We start from the raw sequence: 19,258 nt of genomic DNA, 5'->3' as shown, positions 1-19,258 counted from the left end.
ATTGAAGAAAAAGTAAGGAGTATAAATATATAGAGTTTATAAAAAGAAAAACTTGAGTCATAATTTACTCAAGTCCCACATTGAGAAAAAGTGGAAAGTATCAACATAGAAAGGTTATAAATAGAGAAACTTAAGTCCCTTTAACTTTGTAAAAGTAATAATAAAACATGAATAAGGACATATCCTCTTCAACTTATTTCAGATTTGTGTTCATATCATAATTATTCAGATTAGATCTAAACAACTCAGACCGAATCAAATTAATTGAGATCAGACTAAAAAAGTTCAGACCAAAATACATACTTTATTATTATTATTATTATTATTATTATTATTATTATTATTATAAATTTCACATTCTCAAAATACCCCTCTCATTTTTTTTCCTTTTTTTTTTAAAAAAAAAAAATCCTACCATCCTTTAAAAAAAAAACTACCATCTTGGTTCAAAAAAACAAAAATAAAAAACCTGCCATCTTTTCTTTTTAATTTTTTTAAAAGGAAAATAAATTTTATTATTTAGACTACATGATATCACCAACATATTTTTTGAATAACATTTTTTTTAATTATATTTTATCAATAATTGTTAAACCCACTAATGTTACCCACTAATATCTTTTTAATTAGAAATAAGGAGATAATATTGTAAAAAAAATAAATAGAGAATCTAGTTTGTTTTTTGGGGTGAGAATCGATCCCAAAATCTCCTGAAACCCGTAAAAAAACTCTAACCACTTAAATTATCGCTCACTCTAAAAATTGAGCTTGTTAGATTACTTATATTTCACAAGCACACATATGCGCGTCTTTTAACTGTCTCTAATGAAATCAAATAGAATCAAAGGAGTCCATCAAATGTTATTGGGCTAATTCACCTATTGGGCTGATTGCAACTATTTCATTCCCTATAAAAAAAAAGCTTTTAGCTTTATAAAGCCATTTCCTAAACAATAGCCTATGGGCTAGCCATTTTTTTTTTTTTTTTTTCATTCATTTATTGCCTTATAGATATTACAATCTAGCCTTTTACTACATAATTGTATAATGATTATATGATACTTTTTTCGTTTCATTTTACTTGATTAAATAAGTTTTTTTTTTTTTTTTTATTTTATTTAATGTGAATGAGTCAAAAGGACCAATAAGTTACAATAAATATGGGTGGGTGATGTGAAATCATACATAGGACATCACTCACATCAGTCTTAACCATTAGGCCAAGACATCATTGATAGATAAAGGGCGTACTTGAATTGGATCGATTCCCTAGAAATCTAACAATAAAGTTAATTTTCATATTAATTATGGTTTATAGAAATACATATTAATTATATATATGTATATTTTAAAAAAAAGATGGCATGATATGGGGTACACAAATTAGTAGCTAATCTCGGTCTAGCTATTAATAATTGAATATTGATACTTATCCTATATATAAAGTGAAGGGGTTTTGGGTGATAAATTTCACTTTTTCAAAATCCCCTCTCTCTTTCTTTTTCTTTTTTATTTAAAAAAAAAAAACCTACCATCTTGCTTAAAAAAAATGCCATCTTTTCTTTTTAATTTTTTAAAGGAAATCAAATTTTATTATTGGGCCTACATGACATCATCAACACATTTTTTTTAGTAATATATATATATATATATATATATATATATATATATATATATATATATATATATATATATATATATATATATATATATATATATATATATATGTATGTATGTATATATATGAAACCCACTAATATTACCCACTAATTTTTTAAAATTAGAATTAAGGAAATAAAATTGTAAAAAAAAACACAGAGAATCAAGTTTGATAGATTACTTATATTATTACGTGTGTCTTTTACCTTGTCTCTAATAAAATCAAATAAAATCAAAGGAGACCATTAAATGCTATTGGGCTAATTAACCTATTGGGCTGATTTGCAACTATTTCATTTCCAAGCTTTGAGCTTTATAAAACCATTTTTCAAATAATGGCCTATGGGGCCATATAGTCCATAACTCCATAATTGTATAATGAGTAAAATATGATACTATTTTTGTTTCATTTTACTTGATTAGATAATTTTTTTTTTTATTTAAAAAAATTAAATTAATGTGAATGAGTCATAAGGGCCAATAAGTTACAAATGAGGGTGGATGATTTGAACCTGAGACCTATCATACATAGGACATCACTCACATCAGTTTTAATCACTAGGCTAAGTCATCATTGATACATAGAGGGCGTACTTGAATTGGGTCGATTCCCACGAAGTCCTTGCCATTGGATGAAAGTGGAGCACCAAATCCAAGTTGCTAAAGAAGGTGTATATTGGATGACCATAGGGAGTATAATTAGCACAAAAACTTGCAAATCCAGTCCTCTGTGTTTTGCCCATAAATTTGCAGCACGACGCAAATTGTACATTTTTGACAAAAATATAACTTATTTAATGGACTGTTCTTCACATATTCTCTAATAGATGATAATGGGAGTTACATAGATAATGGGTTTGCTCCTGTAATTTACATGTTTTTTTTATATTGAGAATATTGTCATTCTCCACTTCTCGTTCTATTTCTCTCATAAGAAGTGCATGAGTTTAAAGTAATATACCAACTGAGTCACACTTAGATAGGGAGTGTAATACGTTTATTTTATTTTATTCATTTTTTTTTTAAAGTTACAACACTTTTTATTTCATGTTTACCGATTTTATATAATAGTTAATATATCTAATTACCAACATGTAAAATTTATGAAAAACTGATACTCCCTCCATTTTTAATAAGTATAGTAACGATCAAAATCTTATCTTGACAAGTGTGCCCATTATAAATAATAATAATAATAATAATAATAATAATAATAATAATAATAATAATAATAATAATAATAAAAAGGAGTATATTGAATTGTTGTACCAAATTTTTTTAGATATGTTAGACAAACATGTATAACGTAAAAATTACATTGTTAGTGAAACTACGTATAGGAGTATTCTGTCCAAAATACTTAATTCTTGATTTTTCTCCCTGATAAATTCAAAATAATTTAGTAATAGTTTCTGGCTAGATTTACCAATGTATATTCTTAATCCATTAAAACCTCATATCTCATTTATATCACTCTCTACACTCTACATACTATGGATATTTCAAGTCAACTTTTTTTTAAAAATAATATTTTGAGTTGATTTGATTTCTTCTTCTTTGCGTCCAACTAATTTGCTTCTTTGCTTTGGTAGAATAAAATGTGTTTCGTTCTTCCAAATACAATGATACATGTACTATTCTAGTTTTGGATATTAAAAAATAAATTAAATAATTACGTTAACAAAATAAAATAAGAACTATATCCATTATCTCAACCTACTTAAATAGAGTGGAGAGATCTAGATGAGACAGGAGCTGAGGCACATTGATAAAATTTTGTTTGATTTGATATCTGACACGGTATGAAGAGCCAGCATGACAAGAAGAATATCTGAACCAATTTGAATTTATGCTAGTAGGCCCTTCAAATCATACATAGTATCTCTTCTTCCCACTGAAGTACCACTTACACCAACTACATAAGAAAGTTCCCATCCACAAATTTATAGCACATTGGTGCCTTTGTTCATCACCTTGCATTGATTTGTGCACAAAAATTTACTTGTATATTTTATATAATATGCTTTGCATAAAATACTATTGCAGCAATATAAGTAAAGATTTAGTGTATATCTAATTACTCAATTTACTTGAATCCTATCTTAATGAATAACCTTATCTTCATTAGCACATTCAACCATTTCCTCCCACCACCACTAACATTACTCACCAGTCACCATGTATATACTGCTCCAAGATAAGTATATAATGGTGCACTTTATGTTATTACTAAGGGTCATCTTGTATTGGTGCTGTTTACGCATGCGCACTTTTTGTATATGGCATGATCAGATCATCATGAATTCTTTTACTGCATCAGTGCAACTCGATCTACACTATATATATGATGCATTAGGTGCATGAGATTAGTGCAAACATATTTCCTCAAGAAATTAAACGTAACGTTTCGTTGTTGTAAGAAAATGATCATGAATATATCTCTTTCCTTCTTGATTTTCTACTTTGTGTTCTTCTTCTCCTTACATTACAAAGAAAGTGATGCTACTACTACGCCTCAGAATGGCAACGTTTATATTGTGTACATGGGGGCTAACAAGAATAGCCATGATATGCTTCTTAGCTCTTTGTTAAGAAAGTATGCTCTCTACTCCATCTTTTTTGTAATAATCATAATAGTTTGACTTTTACACTACTCATATTCTTATTTTGACTATATTTTTTTTTTACCAATTTATATATATAAAAAAAACATATGTTGCCATGTAAAATAGTTTTTAATTGGTCTTTATATATATTTTCATTATATTAAACCTTTATACTTTTTAATAATATATAATATCAAATATTAAGGGTCAAAGTTGTGCATTGGCACGTATGTCAGTGACAGTGTTGTGATTATTATGAGACAAAGGGAGTATTATTAACCGCATTAGATCATTTACATACTGTCATACTGTACATAGCCATAGTTATTCACGAGATCAATTTTGCTGTACTTTGATGGATTTAATTATGTGAAATTCTTGTTGTAGGAATAAGAAAGCATTAGTACACAGCTACAAGAATGGGTTTTCAGGATTTGCTGCACGGTTATCAGACTCAGAGGCAGGTCAACTGAGGAAACAACCTGGAGTTGTTTCAGTGTTTCCTGATCCTATGCTTCAACTTCATACAACGCGTTCATGGGATTTCTTAGAGTACGAAACTTCTGTATTAATTGACTCCCAACCACGCTTTAATGCAGTTCCAGTGTCAGTCTCCAAAGGATCAGATACAATTATTGGGATTTTAGATACAGGTAAATGTCTTTTATTTTCATCCTAAGTACTAAGCTAAGGTAGTTGTATTATATACTGCATTCTGTATTGAAATTTGCTAGTGATTTTCATTTTCTTACATTCCCTCTGATCATTTTTTATAAAAATAAGCAAAGGTATCTCGCCAGAATCTGAGAGCTTTAGCGACGAAGGCATGGATCCAATTCCATCAAGATGGAAAGGGAAGTGTATGGTGGGACAAAACTTCACTACTTCAGATTGTAACAAGTATGTTTGGAACTATAAATACATATATTTCCCAGCATATTATATAAGTCAGATATGCTAAAGTTTTTTCAAGAACATTATTACAGCATGTATTTGTAATCTTTAGTAATCACAAGGTGTATCATATATGTAGAAAATTGATAGGAGCAAGATACTATAAAGATGAAGACAGTGAATCACAAATGCAGTCGCCTAGAGATGAATTAGGCCACGGCACACATGTATCATCAACAGCAGCAGGTGTCTCAGTAGCAAACGCTTCATACTATGGCTTGGCTAATGGTGCAGCAAAGGGTGGATCTCCAACATCCCACATAGCTATGTATCGCGTGTGCTTCCCTGATGGATGCCCTGGATCTGCTATCTTGGCTGCTTTTGATGATGCAATAGCAGATGGTGTTGACATGCTGTCCTTATCACTTGGAGCATCATCTTCATTTGCACCTGATTTCTCCACTGATCCTATCGCTATAGGTGCATTCCATGCAGTCCAAAAGGGGATCACCGTGCTCTGCTCTGCAGGGAATGACGGCCCTTCTCCTCAATCCGTTGTCAACGTGGCTCCTTGGATCATAACTGTTGCTGCTACTACTATAGATCGTGACCTTGAGTCTGATATTGTCTTAGGCAACAACAAAGTGATCAAGGTATTATCATTAGCTTAGTTTGTAGTATAATCTTTTCCTCTTATAACACATAAACTGTGCAAAAATGACTCCTTCCTTGTTCAAATTTCAGGGTGAATCTATTAACTTCTCTGAGCTTGAAGAGTCTCCAAAATACCCACTGATATCTGGCAGTACGGCGAAGACTAAGTCTGCAACTGAAGTTGATGCAAGGTAGAATTTTCTTTTTTATTTTTCCTTTTTCGGAAGTATGTGTATTGGTGTCATTCAGCATACTAATATTTATGTATTATTCCCAGGAATTGCTACCCAAACTCAATTGATGCAGAGATGATAAAAGGAAAAATAGTGCTTTGTCAGCATGCAGACACCAATATATATAGCCCCAGAATGAAACTAACAGCAGTCAAGAAGAGTGGCGGTGTAGGAATTATAATAGTTAATGATAAAACGCGGTTGGTTGCCAGTAATTCAGGAACCTTCCCAATGACTGTCATTACCTCAACGGATAGTGCAGAGATCCTTGCATACATCAACTCGACTGAGTAAGATACTAAGATGTACAAGTATATTTCTTTCTTTCATACGTTGTATTATATGAGCTAATTGTATAAAAACTTTGTTGAAGAAATTCGGTTGCAACAATCTTAGCTACAAAAACCATCCCAGCATTTAAGCCAGCACCAACAGTTGCCTATTTCTCAGCAAGAGGTCCTGCAGCAGGCCTTAAAAACCTTCTCAAGGTAAGACCGGCCATCTTTTGTTTGGTTGAAGAACAAACATGTTTTGTTTTACTTGTAACTAACTAAAATTTTATCCCAAACATTATGCAGCCTGATATTGCAGCACCAGGAGTAAATATCCTAGCAGCATGGTTAGCTAATGACAAATCAAAAGAAACCACGCCTGAAGGCAGAGAGCCTCCTCGATTCAACCTGCTATCTGGAACTTCTATGGCTTGCCCTCATGTTGCAGGCATTGCTGCCAACATTAAATCCCAGAATCCTTCCTGGAGTCCTGCTGCTGTAAGGTCTGCTATAATCACAACTGGTAAGTGATCAAAGCATCAAAACTTTATACTTGCTGCAAATGATCTGAAGTTCGTTACCATAAATAGTCTTGCATATATCCTAATTGCTAATACTTGATAAAAAATAACTTATTTTTTTCCATTTTCAAACTAAATGCGGACTAATCTGCAAAGCTCATTCTGAAATCTGATTTTTATTGCAACTAAGCACAGCTTGTGGAGACGGAACTTAAAATGAGAAGAAGCGATTAAAAATATTTTGAGTATACTTACTGAAGGATTTACCTTATTGACAGCAATTCAAATCAACAATTTAAAAGAGCCAATAACCACACAAACAGGAGAAAACGCCACACCATATGATTATGGGGCAGGGGAGGTAAGCCCGACTGGAGGAATACAACCAGGACTGGTTTATGACACCGACCCAGCAGACTACTTGCAGTTTCTGTGTTATTATGGATATGATATCTCCGCTATAAAGCTTATTGCAACTGAACTTCCTAGTGGATTTGCTTGTCCTAAAAATTCAAGCAAGGACATGATATCAAACATGAACTATCCATCAATAGCTATATCCATAAACTCTACGACAGAACCTGTTACAGTTAAGAGGACTGTCACTAATGTTGGTACTGATGAAGCCACAACCTATACTGTAACTATAGATAAACCGGCAGGGCTGGAGGTAAATGTAAGTCCAAATGAACTAAAATTTACAGCAGATGCCAAAAAGTTGAACTATGAGGTCACATTCTCTCCCTCTTCTTCTGCTAAAGGAGATCTGTTTGGAGCAATCACATGGACAAACAAGAAGTATAAAGTGAGAAGTCCATTTGTTGTAAACCGAAGTGGAGTTTGATATCGGTTTTAGTACATAGATATCTCATGGTATGATAGAATATCATGCCTGATAACCTTAGTGTTACGTTATCCATCTACATAACAAGACAAGAAGCTTTACCCTGGAAACCAGAGAGAAATTGTATCAAAGTGATTAGGACATCAAGAATTTGAAACATTCTAAATGAACAGCTACTTTCTGTATCAACATAATAAAGCCTTGTAAAGTTTCTTCGTCGATATATAATGTCAGTAATAAGACCAACTAATACTTCGAAAATTACAAGATTCACAGCAAATTAATACTTCTGTAGTGTGGATGGTACACAATAAAATAAAACTTAACCAAAATTATTGATCAAAGCCATCGGTCAAAGTTCAACAAATCAAATTAGACTATAATACTTTAAATGTGGCCTATAATTTAAATTAGACTACAATACTTTCAAAGTGGCCTATAATTTAGGAACAGCGGGAGTAACTCTTTTATTGCCAAATTGAGGGCTATATTATTAATGAGGCTCAAATCAAAATGGAGTGCTCTTACATGTAGCAATCCCATACTACTCTATGAAAAACTTGAAATTATACAGATTAAACTGCGTGAGAATACAGGACAAATAACAATAATTCGGAGTTACTCATGTAGTCATGTGTAAGAATAATAGAAGTTTAAAATCACTCATTCGAGTGGCCAGCATAATATTATTTCCCTTAAATAATGAAATCAAAGTTACTAATAATTTGTCATGTTGTGTGTTGCGCAATTATAATATCTGAAACACTGATAAACAAAATTTCAGAACACCCTTCACCTGTTTAATTGATTAATAATAAGAGCAGCTTTTATAATATAATACAGGCATACAAGTAATATTTTGAATTCTATTAACATGTTTCATGTAGTAACATTAAAATCTATGATACCTAGCAAGTTTTTTCTTGTCAACATTGGAACCCAAGCTCGTGAGCAGGACTGACCATATAAGCTACAAAAATGACTTAGTGATTTTTGAATAACAAGTTAAAAATCAAATTATCATTGTAAGCTTCATATGTTGAGTTACGAGCTAAGCTAAGAATTGAAACATTTGAATTTGAATTGGTACAAGCCAAGCCGAGCTGGGTTAGCTTGGTTCAGCTCATAATCATCCTAGTATCATGTTATCATCAAAATATTTCTAAAATGTATTTTCCAACTTATGTGAGCATCTTCTGTTACAGTCCTGAAACTATCGGTATGACTCTACCTTGATATAAAAACACACATACTAATTTCAAACAAGGTCTCCATCGACTTAGCATGTTGCTTTTGTCTGTTACTTTCATTTATGTACGCATACTTACAAATTTCTTATACAAAAATACTTCTATAAATTACTATAGCAGAAATATACAATAAAAATTACTATATAATAAAATTTTACCTTATCCTCCCACCAGTCCACCAACCTACCCATTACCCATGTTTTCACCATGTATATATAGCATGAAGGAAAGTATAATGTCACAATCTAGGTTTATACTCTGAGAACAAATTTCTCATACATTACTCCTTGTATATAAGTTATATAGCAGAAATATACAATACGATTTACTATATCTTCAAATTTTACCTTAATGAATTTCTTCTCACTACCACAACCCATGTTCACCATTTATATATGGCATGAAGGTAAGTATAATGTCACAATCTAGGTTCATACTGAGAGCCAGGTTGTATTATACTGTTTATGCGTCTTCCCTTGTTACACATGTTATAATTCATGCATTACTTCACTGCCACTGAACTCTATATATAGGCTGCATTACCTGCATGAACGGAGTGCAAATATTATCTACTAAAACACATAATCAATGCAACCATGAAAACAACTTTTTCCATCCTGTTTTACTACTTTGTGCTCTTCATTTTGTCACATTACGGAACCAGTAGTGAGGCTAACTCAGTATTATCTAATGACAATGTTTATATCGTGTACATGGGAGCTAACAAGAATAGCTATGATACACTTCTTAGCTCATTGATAAGCAGGTGTGTAATCTACTGTTAATTTTATTCATTTATGTGATTAATTTTTACTGTTAAATTGTTCTTTTTGTGTTGCAGGAACAAGAGTTCATTAATTCATAGCTATAAGCACGGGTTTTCAGGATTTGCTGCACGATTGTCAGAGTCAGAAGCACTTCAACTGTCCAAACAACCTGGGGTAGTATCAGTGTTTCCAGATCCCCTGCTACAACTTCATACAACGCGTTCATGGGATTTCTTACAGTACGGAACTTCCCCAAGGATTGCCTCCCAATCATCACACTCTAATGCTGCAGTGTCACCCACTAAAGGATCAGATACTATTATTGGTATTTTAGATACAGGTAAATTTTCAATAAAAGAGTTCAAGACTATGCATAATTTGTCAAACTTTACATGATAGAGTACATAATCCAATTACATCACTCTATAGGTATCTGGCCAGAATCCGAGAGCTTTAGTGACAAAGGCATGGGCCCAATACCGCGGAGATGGAGAGGGAAATGTATGGAGGGACAAAACTTCAGTTCATCAAATTGTAACAAGTATGTTTAGTACTAAAATAAATATACCTGATTTGTCTCTTTTTCCTTAGCTTGTTTTATGAAATGACACATTTTCCATGTATTTCTCTTTAATCTTTTCATAATCATTATATTTATTACTTATGCAGAAAACTAATCGGAGCAAGACACTACAGCAAATCGATAATGGACTCACCTAGAGATGATTTTGGCTATGGTACACATGTAGCATCAACTGCAGCAGGTGCTCCTGTAGCCAATGCTTCATATTATGGATTAGCTAATGGGACAGCAAGGGGAGGATCCCCTGCATCACGCATAGCTATGTATCGTGTGTTCTCCAATGAGGAGGGCTGCCTTGGATCTGCTATCTTGGCTGCATTTGATGATGCTATAGCAGATGGTGTTGATCTGCTGTCCTTATCCCTTGGAACTGGATCTTCATTTGAAAATGATTTCGCCACTGATGCTATAGCTATTGGTGCATTCCATGCAGTACAAAAAGGGATCACTGTGGTCTGCTCTGCAGGGAATGGCGGCCCTTCTCCTCAATCTGTTGTAAATGTTGCTCCTTGGATCTTTACTGTTGCTGCTACTACCATTGACCGGGACTTTGAGTCTGATGTCATCTTAGGCAACAACACAAGAATTAAGGTAACACATTATCTAGTGACTTAAACTACATAAATCCAAGATATATATAATGCACCTGTCCTAGTATGTGATTTTCTGAAACCAAGTGTTTGATTTCATATTTTTGATGGATGTCAATTCATTATTTCATCGTCATAAGATTGCACAAAAAATTTGCACCATAAGGTAAATCAAAGTTATACAGATTTCGGTCTACTTTGATTTTTCAGGGTGGATCCATTAACTTCTCAAAGCTTATAAAGTCTCCAGTATACCCATTAATATCTGGAGGATCAGCCAAGAATAAGTCTGCAAGTGAATATGAAGCAAGGTGAATTTCTGTTGTTGTTGTACCTTCCAACAGTATTGTTCTATATTTCTTATTTAATAGTCGCTATTCATCGTATTTGTACTGATAGATTTTTTTTTTTTTTTTTTTTCCTAGGAATTGCTACCCAGACTCAATTGATGCAGAGAAGATCAGAGGAAAAATTGTCCTTTGTCAGCAAGCAGACAACAGTGAGTATGGTATGTATTGGAAGCAAAAGAAAGTTAACGAAAGTGGTGCAGTAGGGTTGATAATTGTCAGTGATCTAATGCGATTATTTGCAATTAAAACGGGTGACTTCCCAATGACTGTGATCACTTCAAAGGATAGCAACCAAATTCTTGCATACATAAATGCAACTAAGTAAGATAACTATTTAACTCTCTACCCTAACTCAAATATGCTAGAGTGATCATGTTCAGTACTGTTTATTACATTACATGCTAATTTGATTACATTTTTGTTCAAGAAATCCGGTTGCAACAATCTTACCGACAAAAACAGTCCAAAGATTTAAGCCAGCACCAACAGTCGCCTTTTTCTCATCCAGAGGTCCTTCATCAACCACATTAAACATTCTCAAGGTAAGATCCCTTTTTCTGTTTCTGCTTAAAAAACATGCTAACAGATTAGTAAGATGTATTCACCTTTTCTTTTGGCAGCCTGATATTGCAGCACCAGGAGTAAATATCCTTGCAGCGTGGAAAGGTAATGACACATTAGATGAAACCACACCTGAGGGAAGAGAACCTTCTCTATTCAACGTGATTTCTGGAACCTCTATGGCATGTCCGCATGTTACAAGCATTGCAGCGAACATCAAATCTCAGAATCCTGCTTGGACTCCCGCTGCTATAAGATCTGCTATCATGACCACTGGTAAGTGAACTAAGCATGAAACAATTGAACGAAGATTATTTCAACTTTAAAATATAGGCAGTGAATATATAAAAGTTAATTCACAAACCACGGCCTAAATTGAAGTTCAGAGCAGACGGAAAAGTTCATCTGAATTATGAATTTGTAAGCAGTATTATGTGCATAATCAGACTATTTTATTTTGACCATGTAAACAAGCTGTTCATTTCTTATTTCTTGTTAGTTCATCAGACATTATTTTGTCTAGGGAATAAAGTGGAAACTATATACTTACAAAGTGATTACTTCATTGGCAGCAACCCAAACCGATAATATAAAAAGGCCAATTACCACACAATCTTTTGATGAGGTAGCCACACCATACAATCTTGGAGCAGGGGAGGTGAACCCGACTGGGGGATTACATCCAGGATTAATTTATGACATCGAGGCAGCTGAATACCTGAATTTTTTGTGTTATTATGGATACAATATGTCAACCATAAAGCTTATTGCAGGTGACCTTCCAAGTGGATTTTCTTGTCCCGTATCTTCAAACACTGACATGATATCAAACATCAACTACCCATCGATAGCTATATCCATGATTGACACAATAGGTCCTATTACAGTGAATAGGACTGTCACTAATGTTGATACTGATGATGATCCAGTCTATAATGTAACAGTTGAAACACCTACAGGACTTGAGGTAGATGTGAGTCCTACTGAACTAAAATTTACAACAGCTACCAAGAAGTTGGAATACATGGTTACGTTTTCCACTTCTGATTCTTCTGTTAAGGGAGATTTGTTTGGGGCAATCACATGGAGAAGCAACAAATTCATAGTGAGAAGTCCATTTGTTGTAAGCCGAAGTGGAGCTTAATTTAGGCTATGTCAGTATTAGTCTCTCACAGTTGGCGTAATATTTCTATTGTAATGATGAAATAAATATCTTATATGAAAATTTGCAGTATATTAAACTTGTATAAAACAAGAAAAATTGACATAGCACCCTTTCTCCTTTTATTTCCAGTAGTGAAAATACACAAGTTCCCAAATCCCTACTAGAAGAAGGTAATATAAAATATACGATCTATACTCTCAGTCTCAGCCTACAATGACTATCGAATTAGAATACAAGTCCAGAGCCCAAAGCCACAAAGGTACGTATGTTAAAAGCCAAATAGCTCAGACTTTTTTCTGAATGACATGCAGAATACAGGCTTATAGTCCTCACTTTCAAGTGCTTTAACAAGCATAACAACCAGCCTACTCGTAATCCACGTAAACTATCCACCTCCTAAAGCTCCTCCCCTAATGCACTTCAGGAAACAAATCCCAAATCAGCTACCAACTCAACTACCTTGCCCTTCCATCAACACGGACCCCTTATATGTTAACATTTATGCATACCTAACATAGTTACTTGAAGAAATTAGCCATGAAAACTACTTCATTTCACTACTTGAAGAAATAAACAGGGCATACAATCCTCAAGAAAGAAATTAGCCATGAAAACTACTTCATTTCACTACTTGAAGGCCCACAATATATACCTTCTTAATTTCTGCTACATCCTCAGGCATCTAAATAGATGTACTACTTATCACGTCTATTGTCTTTCCTTTTATCATATCCGCAACAATTTCAATTTGCAGGTTATACATATTCGAGCTATTGAACAGAGCTATCTTTACTAAGCATGGTTATCAATTAGAAATAGAATACATTGCACACAAAATTATATAAACTTCAAATGCTTGAAGCTAAATACGATAAACTGATAAAGCAGTAAACATAGTTTGTGCTACAGCACTACAACACTACAGCAATAAGCAAACAAATGCAGCAGGTAATTAAGCTACTCAGAAACACAGTTTGGGACTGGTAAATGAAGTTGTTTTAACAGTTTCATTCATTGCAAATTCAGATTACTCGAAAGCCCACTTGTTCTCCTCGCGAAGTTTTTCCTCTTCTTCGGGTGTGTAATCACTCTTGATGTTGAATTCCTTCCTTATCTCCTCAGGTGTCATTTCCTTGATCATATCAGCAACACGGTGACTAGTTAAATCCAGCAAACTCTTGATCTCCATGTAATTAGCAGCCTGCATTCACCACATACACATTATTAATTTATAAATCGATCATAAAAATGTATATAAATCAGGAATACAGTCCCTAAATGTATACAATTAGCAGTCTGCGTTCACCACACAAAATTAATCTATAAATCGATCATGAAAATGTATATCAATCGATCACGTATATGTATAGTTAACTAACACATTACATTATTCACAAACAACTCATACATCTCTAAGCACAAAAGTTGGACTCAATATTATATGTCGATCATCATAAAAATTAATCTAATATTATACAGTAACCAGTGGCGGATCCAGGATTTTTAAGGTGCTGGGTCACTGTCACCTATATCGATCATCACTCATCGACCGCATACCGGAGGTGGATGAATTTTGTGATAGACGATGAGTTTTTGGAGGAGGATGCTTGGGACTAAAGAAACTTGTTATATCATATGTTTTTTATGAAAATTAAGTCACAATTTCAATTTAATTACAAAATCCAATATTGTCAAAAATAGATTAATTCAATCTTTTTGCAACTTATCTATTCTATACCCAAGTGGTTTTTAGAATATTATAGCCAATTAAGTCACAATACCCAATTTAATTATACAAACATAATATATACAACACAAATTAGGAAAACCACTTAATGTAATGTCTCAACAACACAAAACATAACAGCATTGAAGGATAATCAAATTAATCACATGTTAATCAAATATCATAAGTTCATTATCATTTCAAAAGGAAAACCAAAAAAAAAAATATTCTATTTCTAGCTAATGCTACTACAATGAATTAAATGAAAAAAGAAGGAAAAAATTGAAATAATCACATGAAAATCAATAAATCACATAACCATAACATAGGAAGGAAAAAAAAAAAAAACAAAAAGATAAAAGGAATTCCAAAAAAAAACAAAAAAAAAAAAACAAAAAAACAAAAAGAATACAAAAATTACAAGTCTTAAGGCTCGAACTCAAGACTTGTGTGGCTAGGGCCTTGCTAATTGGGCTTTGTCCCAATCCCTCCAACCACTAAGCTACAAGATTGTATTGCTAAGTTATAACCAAAAATAATGTTTATATCTTATTTTCTAATAGGTGCCATTTAAAAAAAAAAAAAAAAAAAAAAAAAAAAAAATTTCTGCTAGGTCACGTGACCCAGCAGGACCAAGGCTAGATCCGCCACTGACAGTAACATCAAAATTAAAATTCAATACATCATAAAATCATATTTCCACATATTCTACGATAAAATAATCTCTATATTCTGAACACCTTGATTTTTTATTTTATTTTATTATTATTATTATTATTTTTTTTTTTGAAACAACCTTGATATTTGATTATAAAGATCGCTAACAAGATAACCTCTAATAATGCACTCAATCTGCTTTTGTTATCATGTAAAACAACTAATCTTACTTAAATTTCAGATTTAATCATAAAATTTAGCCGAATATTTCTTTTAACTTGAATACTAATTTAAGCCCAAAAATAAATAATAAAAAAAAAAAATTACCACGAAACAAGGAATTATTAACATATTCAGAACTCTAGTCACAAAATAATTAAATCCAAGTTAACACTAATATAACTCTAAAACAATTAGAATAATTAATCATAATATACTAGACTAAACAATCATACTTCAGAACCCTAACTCATAAACAATCAAAACACACCTAAACCCTAACCCCTAAACAATAAAATAATCAATCATGAAATTAGCCCTAAACAAAATCAAACGAAAGAAATTGAAATAATGACGTGTTTAACAAATGAACCAAAATGAAGAAAATAGATGAAAGAAAATTAATACTCACAAGAATGAGATCAAAGAGAATGTCCTGGTCAAGTTTGAGGAAGTCTGCATCCCATTGCTTGAGTACATCATTATTCTCTTCCTCAACATGTTTGTTGCAGTAGTCGATGATCTTCAACAGAATTGTTGAGCTCACATTTTTCAGCGGAATTGGATCGTTGCTTTCGCCGAAGGCTTCGATCATGTTCTTGACGGTTTCAGATAGCATTGCTGCGTTTTCGGCGATCTCGAAAAGCTTTTTATCAGAACTCTGGAGGATTATCTTCCTGGAGGGAGCCATTGCAGTTGAAGAAGGAGGTGTTTGGAAAGTAGAGAAACTTGGAGAAGAAATGAGTACTGGAGTACGAGAGAATATGATGATAAGACTAGGAAAGACTAGAGCAATATTTATAGAAATTTTGGAAGAATTGCTGCACAAGCAACCATGTACTTCCACGGTTTTAAAAGAGTGTGGTAAATCGTGTAATAATTTGATTTCTACTACTGTAATTAATTATAAATGGCTAAACGTATTTCAACTTATTGGATACGGAGTATCAAATTGGGATAACCATTTACTCCCTCCGTCCCTAAATTACATTCCTGGTTTCTATTTAGGGTATTCCAAAATTACATTCCTCCTTTTCATTTTTAGTAAGTTGTTTTTTTTTTTTTTTTTTTTTTTTTTCCAAATATTCCAAATCAACTCTCTTTTTCTGTTGTATATTTAATGCTTTCTCACTCTTACTATCCTAATCTCACTCTTATTTTCTCTCTCCATCGTTTTTCTCAAGTTTGTACTTCCCATAATTAACCTAATGAATAGGATTGGTTCTTAATTTTTAATTAGAAGCATGTTATTGGTCCTTTTTTTTTTTGCAAAGGACTGATGACATGGCGTCATTAATCATTAATCTATCTTTGTTTTACCCAAAGACATCATTTAATGTTTTGTATTTCCCATTGAAATATTTCATTATTGTTATTTGTCTTATTCTTTCCTCCTTAATTCCCGTGTAATTTTACAAACAAGAATGTAATTTAGGGACGGAGGGAGTACTAACTATTAACACCCATAAAATTTTATGACAACTCACTTTTTGTTGGTCTTATCTTAATCATCATAACACAAGTGAAAAATCTCGTGAATCAATTAAGACTTTAAATGAGTGGTTTTCGTAATTAATGTTAAAAACGTAAATTAATTTTTATATGCGTTCGTTGATTTAAAAAAAATACTCCTTTCGTCCCTTTTTTACAATCCTGTTTTTCTTTTTGGGAATTTCAAAATTACATTTCTACTTTCCTTTTTTAGTAAGTAAATTTTATTAAATATTTCAAATTATCCCTATTTTTCTGTTTTGCAATTAATCCTTTCTCTATTTTCTCACTCTTATTTTCAAATTATCACTCTTATTTTTAGAATCCATGTGCATGAATTTAGATGAATATGATTAATCCTTTTTTTTTCCACCAAAAAATGTTATTGGTCCTTTTTCTTTCCAAAGGATTGATGACATGTGCAACATTAAATATTATTCTATCTTTGTTTTATTCAAAGACATCAATTAATGTCTTGTAATTCCCATTGTTCTTTGTTTTATTCCAAGTTTCTTAATTTTCGTGTAATTTTACAAATAGAAATGTAAAAAAGGGACGGAGGGAGTATTTTCCATTGTACCAACCACTTAGGATTGGTGAAAGTTTCTAGTTTTTTGCAAGTGTAAAATTACAGTTATTAATGAAACTATATATATGAGATTTATGTTTATTAGAATTATTACTCCCTTCCTGTCTATTTTCCATTTTTCACGAGAATTAAGGAATTTAGAAATTCATTCAAACCCATGATTGGAAAGTACAAATGTGCATGGAGGGTTAGAGAGAGATAGAGAGAGGAAAAGTAGTTGGTACGGTGTAATTATGAAACAGAAAGTGTTGGAAAATGAAGCCAAAAGTACAAAATAAATAAAAGAAAATTGAGGACAACTCATTTAATTGATTCATTTACTTTAGTTTTATACTCAGCTCCTTAGCAAACATATTATTTTAATTTAATTTCTAAGATAAAAGTATTTAAGTATTGAAGTTGTTAGAGACATGAAATAAAATCGATTTTGGAATATATATTAGACTTAAATGGAACCTAAGTGTTAGGTTTGAGAAGTGTGGAGAACGGTTCAAGGAGGCTAAGGGGGTGCATAGCTTAGGAGTTTAAGCTATGGGCTATTGCTTGGTATTAAGCAATGGTGGATGACAAAGGGGTGACTTCAAATGACCATATCTCAAGATCTAGAAGTGATATTGAGATGATTCAAGTTAGAGGTGATAGCTCGTCTCAAGAGCTTTCCAATGACTGATCATAAGCTTAATTTGGCCACGAAACCAGGAAGATATGGCTGTTTTATAAAAACCTGTTTAGCAGGGGAAGTCGGAGCAGCCGCTCCTCTCTAGGAGAGCGCCGCTCTGTCGAGGCTCATTTTGGCTATTCTTCCAGTTTGTTGGAGCGTCCGCTCTGGTCTATTGGAGGGCCTGCTCTTGTCCTTTGGAGCGCCCGCTCCTGTCCTTTGGAGCGTCCGCTCCACTGGGTTTCTTAGGGCTCTGTTTTCTTGCGTTTGAGCCTCGGTTTTTCGGTCTTGATTTCTCCTTTGTTAGTAACTTAAATTCTTAGCCCTTGGATTATTTGCTTTAATTTGTATTTGGACTATATATATTCTTGTATTGTCGTTGTAAGGGAGTAATAGGATGAAGGGCAAAGATGTAGAGAGAGAAAGCCTCAAGTAAACTCAAACACTTAGGGTTTGAGTGTTTGAGAGGGTGAGTTTGGGGTGGGAGCTTTAATGGTGATTGAAGCTTGTAATCTACATTAATCTTCATCAAATTGTTACTCCATAGTGGATTGGTGGGTTTTTCTCTCGGTTCTCGGGTTTCCTACGGTAAATTCTCCTTATCTCGTTTATGGTTTGTTTTTCCGTTTTCGTTATTGTTAATTGTTGTTAATCGCAAACTAGCTAGCACATTCGATAATCCCTTCCACTAAGCTATTATAGGTATTAACTTGAATGAAATTTTTAAATGATTTTTCAATATTAATTTGTGTAATATAACTTTATTTGAATATAAATTATATAATTGATTTTGGAACATATAATTGTATAATGTAACTTATATACCTATAATCGATTAAACATGAGCGGAACCTACTAGATGTGATTCAACCTTATCGCAATATAGTTGATTGAACCTTTATTTATAACTATTACACCTAAAACTTTATTTGTTTCTTGATGAAGAGAACACAACAATTGAAAATAGTG

At 32.8% G+C, this 19,258-nt stretch overlaps 3 protein-coding genes across 3 annotated transcripts; 2 read left to right on the top strand and 1 right to left on the bottom strand.

Moving 5' to 3' along the window:
- Positions 1–4,082: 4,082 nt before the first annotated feature.
- On the top strand, positions 4,083–7,937 carry LOC145590943 (CO(2)-response secreted protease-like). The gene is made up of 9 exons (XM_081647326.1): positions 4,083–4,255; positions 4,653–4,918; positions 5,054–5,165; positions 5,299–5,812; positions 5,904–6,004; positions 6,091–6,336; positions 6,420–6,534; positions 6,625–6,841; positions 7,118–7,937. Exons 1-9 carry the CDS (start codon positions 4,083–4,085, stop codon positions 7,681–7,683), a joined length of 2,310 nt encoding a protein of 769 aa, XP_081503452.1. The 3' UTR covers positions 7,684–7,937.
- A 1,592-nt stretch (positions 7,938–9,529) lies between these two features.
- Positions 9,530–12,928, top strand: LOC145592221 (CO(2)-response secreted protease-like). The gene is made up of 9 exons (XM_081648679.1): positions 9,530–9,699; positions 9,775–10,040; positions 10,130–10,241; positions 10,370–10,874; positions 11,084–11,184; positions 11,299–11,544; positions 11,651–11,765; positions 11,844–12,060; positions 12,357–12,928. Exons 1-9 carry the CDS (start codon positions 9,530–9,532, stop codon positions 12,926–12,928), a joined length of 2,304 nt encoding a protein of 767 aa, XP_081504805.1.
- A 930-nt stretch (positions 12,929–13,858) lies between these two features.
- On the bottom strand, positions 13,859–16,242 carry LOC145590942 (SKP1-like protein 1A). Its single transcript, XM_081647325.1, has 2 exons — positions 15,964–16,242; positions 13,859–14,150 (listed from the first exon to the last, which is right to left on the bottom strand). The coding sequence occupies exons 1-2, from the start codon at positions 16,240–16,242 to the stop codon at positions 13,977–13,979; spliced, it is 453 nt and encodes a 150-aa protein (XP_081503451.1). The 3' UTR covers positions 13,859–13,976.
- Positions 16,243–19,258: the final 3,016 nt, after the last annotated feature.

The sequence above is a fragment of the Chenopodium album genome, chromosome 18, assembly GCF_948465745.1.
Source record: "Chenopodium album chromosome 18, dcCheAlbu1.1, whole genome shotgun sequence".
NCBI classification, from domain to species: Eukaryota; Viridiplantae; Streptophyta; class Magnoliopsida; order Caryophyllales; family Amaranthaceae; genus Chenopodium; species Chenopodium album.
This window is presented reverse-complemented; position numbering and strand designations above follow the sequence as displayed.

Coding starts and splice junctions, on each gene's coding strand:
- LOC145590942 (XM_081647325.1), bottom strand. CDS start 16,242: ATGGCTCCCTCCAGGAAGATAATCCTCCAGAGTTCTGATAAAAAGCTT. Junction 14,151..15,963: donor TTCTCTTTGATCTCATTCTT/GTGAGTATTAAT, acceptor TGGTGAATGCAG/GCTGCTAATTACATGGAGAT.
- LOC145592221 (XM_081648679.1), top strand. CDS start 9,530: ATGAAAACAACTTTTTCCATCCTGTTTTACTACTTTGTGCTCTTCATT. Junction 10,041..10,129: donor TATTGGTATTTTAGATACAG/GTAAATTTTCAA, acceptor ATCACTCTATAG/GTATCTGGCCAGAATCCGAG. Junction 11,766..11,843: donor CCACATTAAACATTCTCAAG/GTAAGATCCCTT, acceptor TTCTTTTGGCAG/CCTGATATTGCAGCACCAGG.
- LOC145590943 (XM_081647326.1), top strand. CDS start 4,083: ATGATCATGAATATATCTCTTTCCTTCTTGATTTTCTACTTTGTGTTC. Junction 4,256..4,652: donor CTTAGCTCTTTGTTAAGAAA/GTATGCTCTCTA, acceptor TTCTTGTTGTAG/GAATAAGAAAGCATTAGTAC. Junction 6,005..6,090: donor GCAACTGAAGTTGATGCAAG/GTAGAATTTTCT, acceptor TATTATTCCCAG/GAATTGCTACCCAAACTCAA.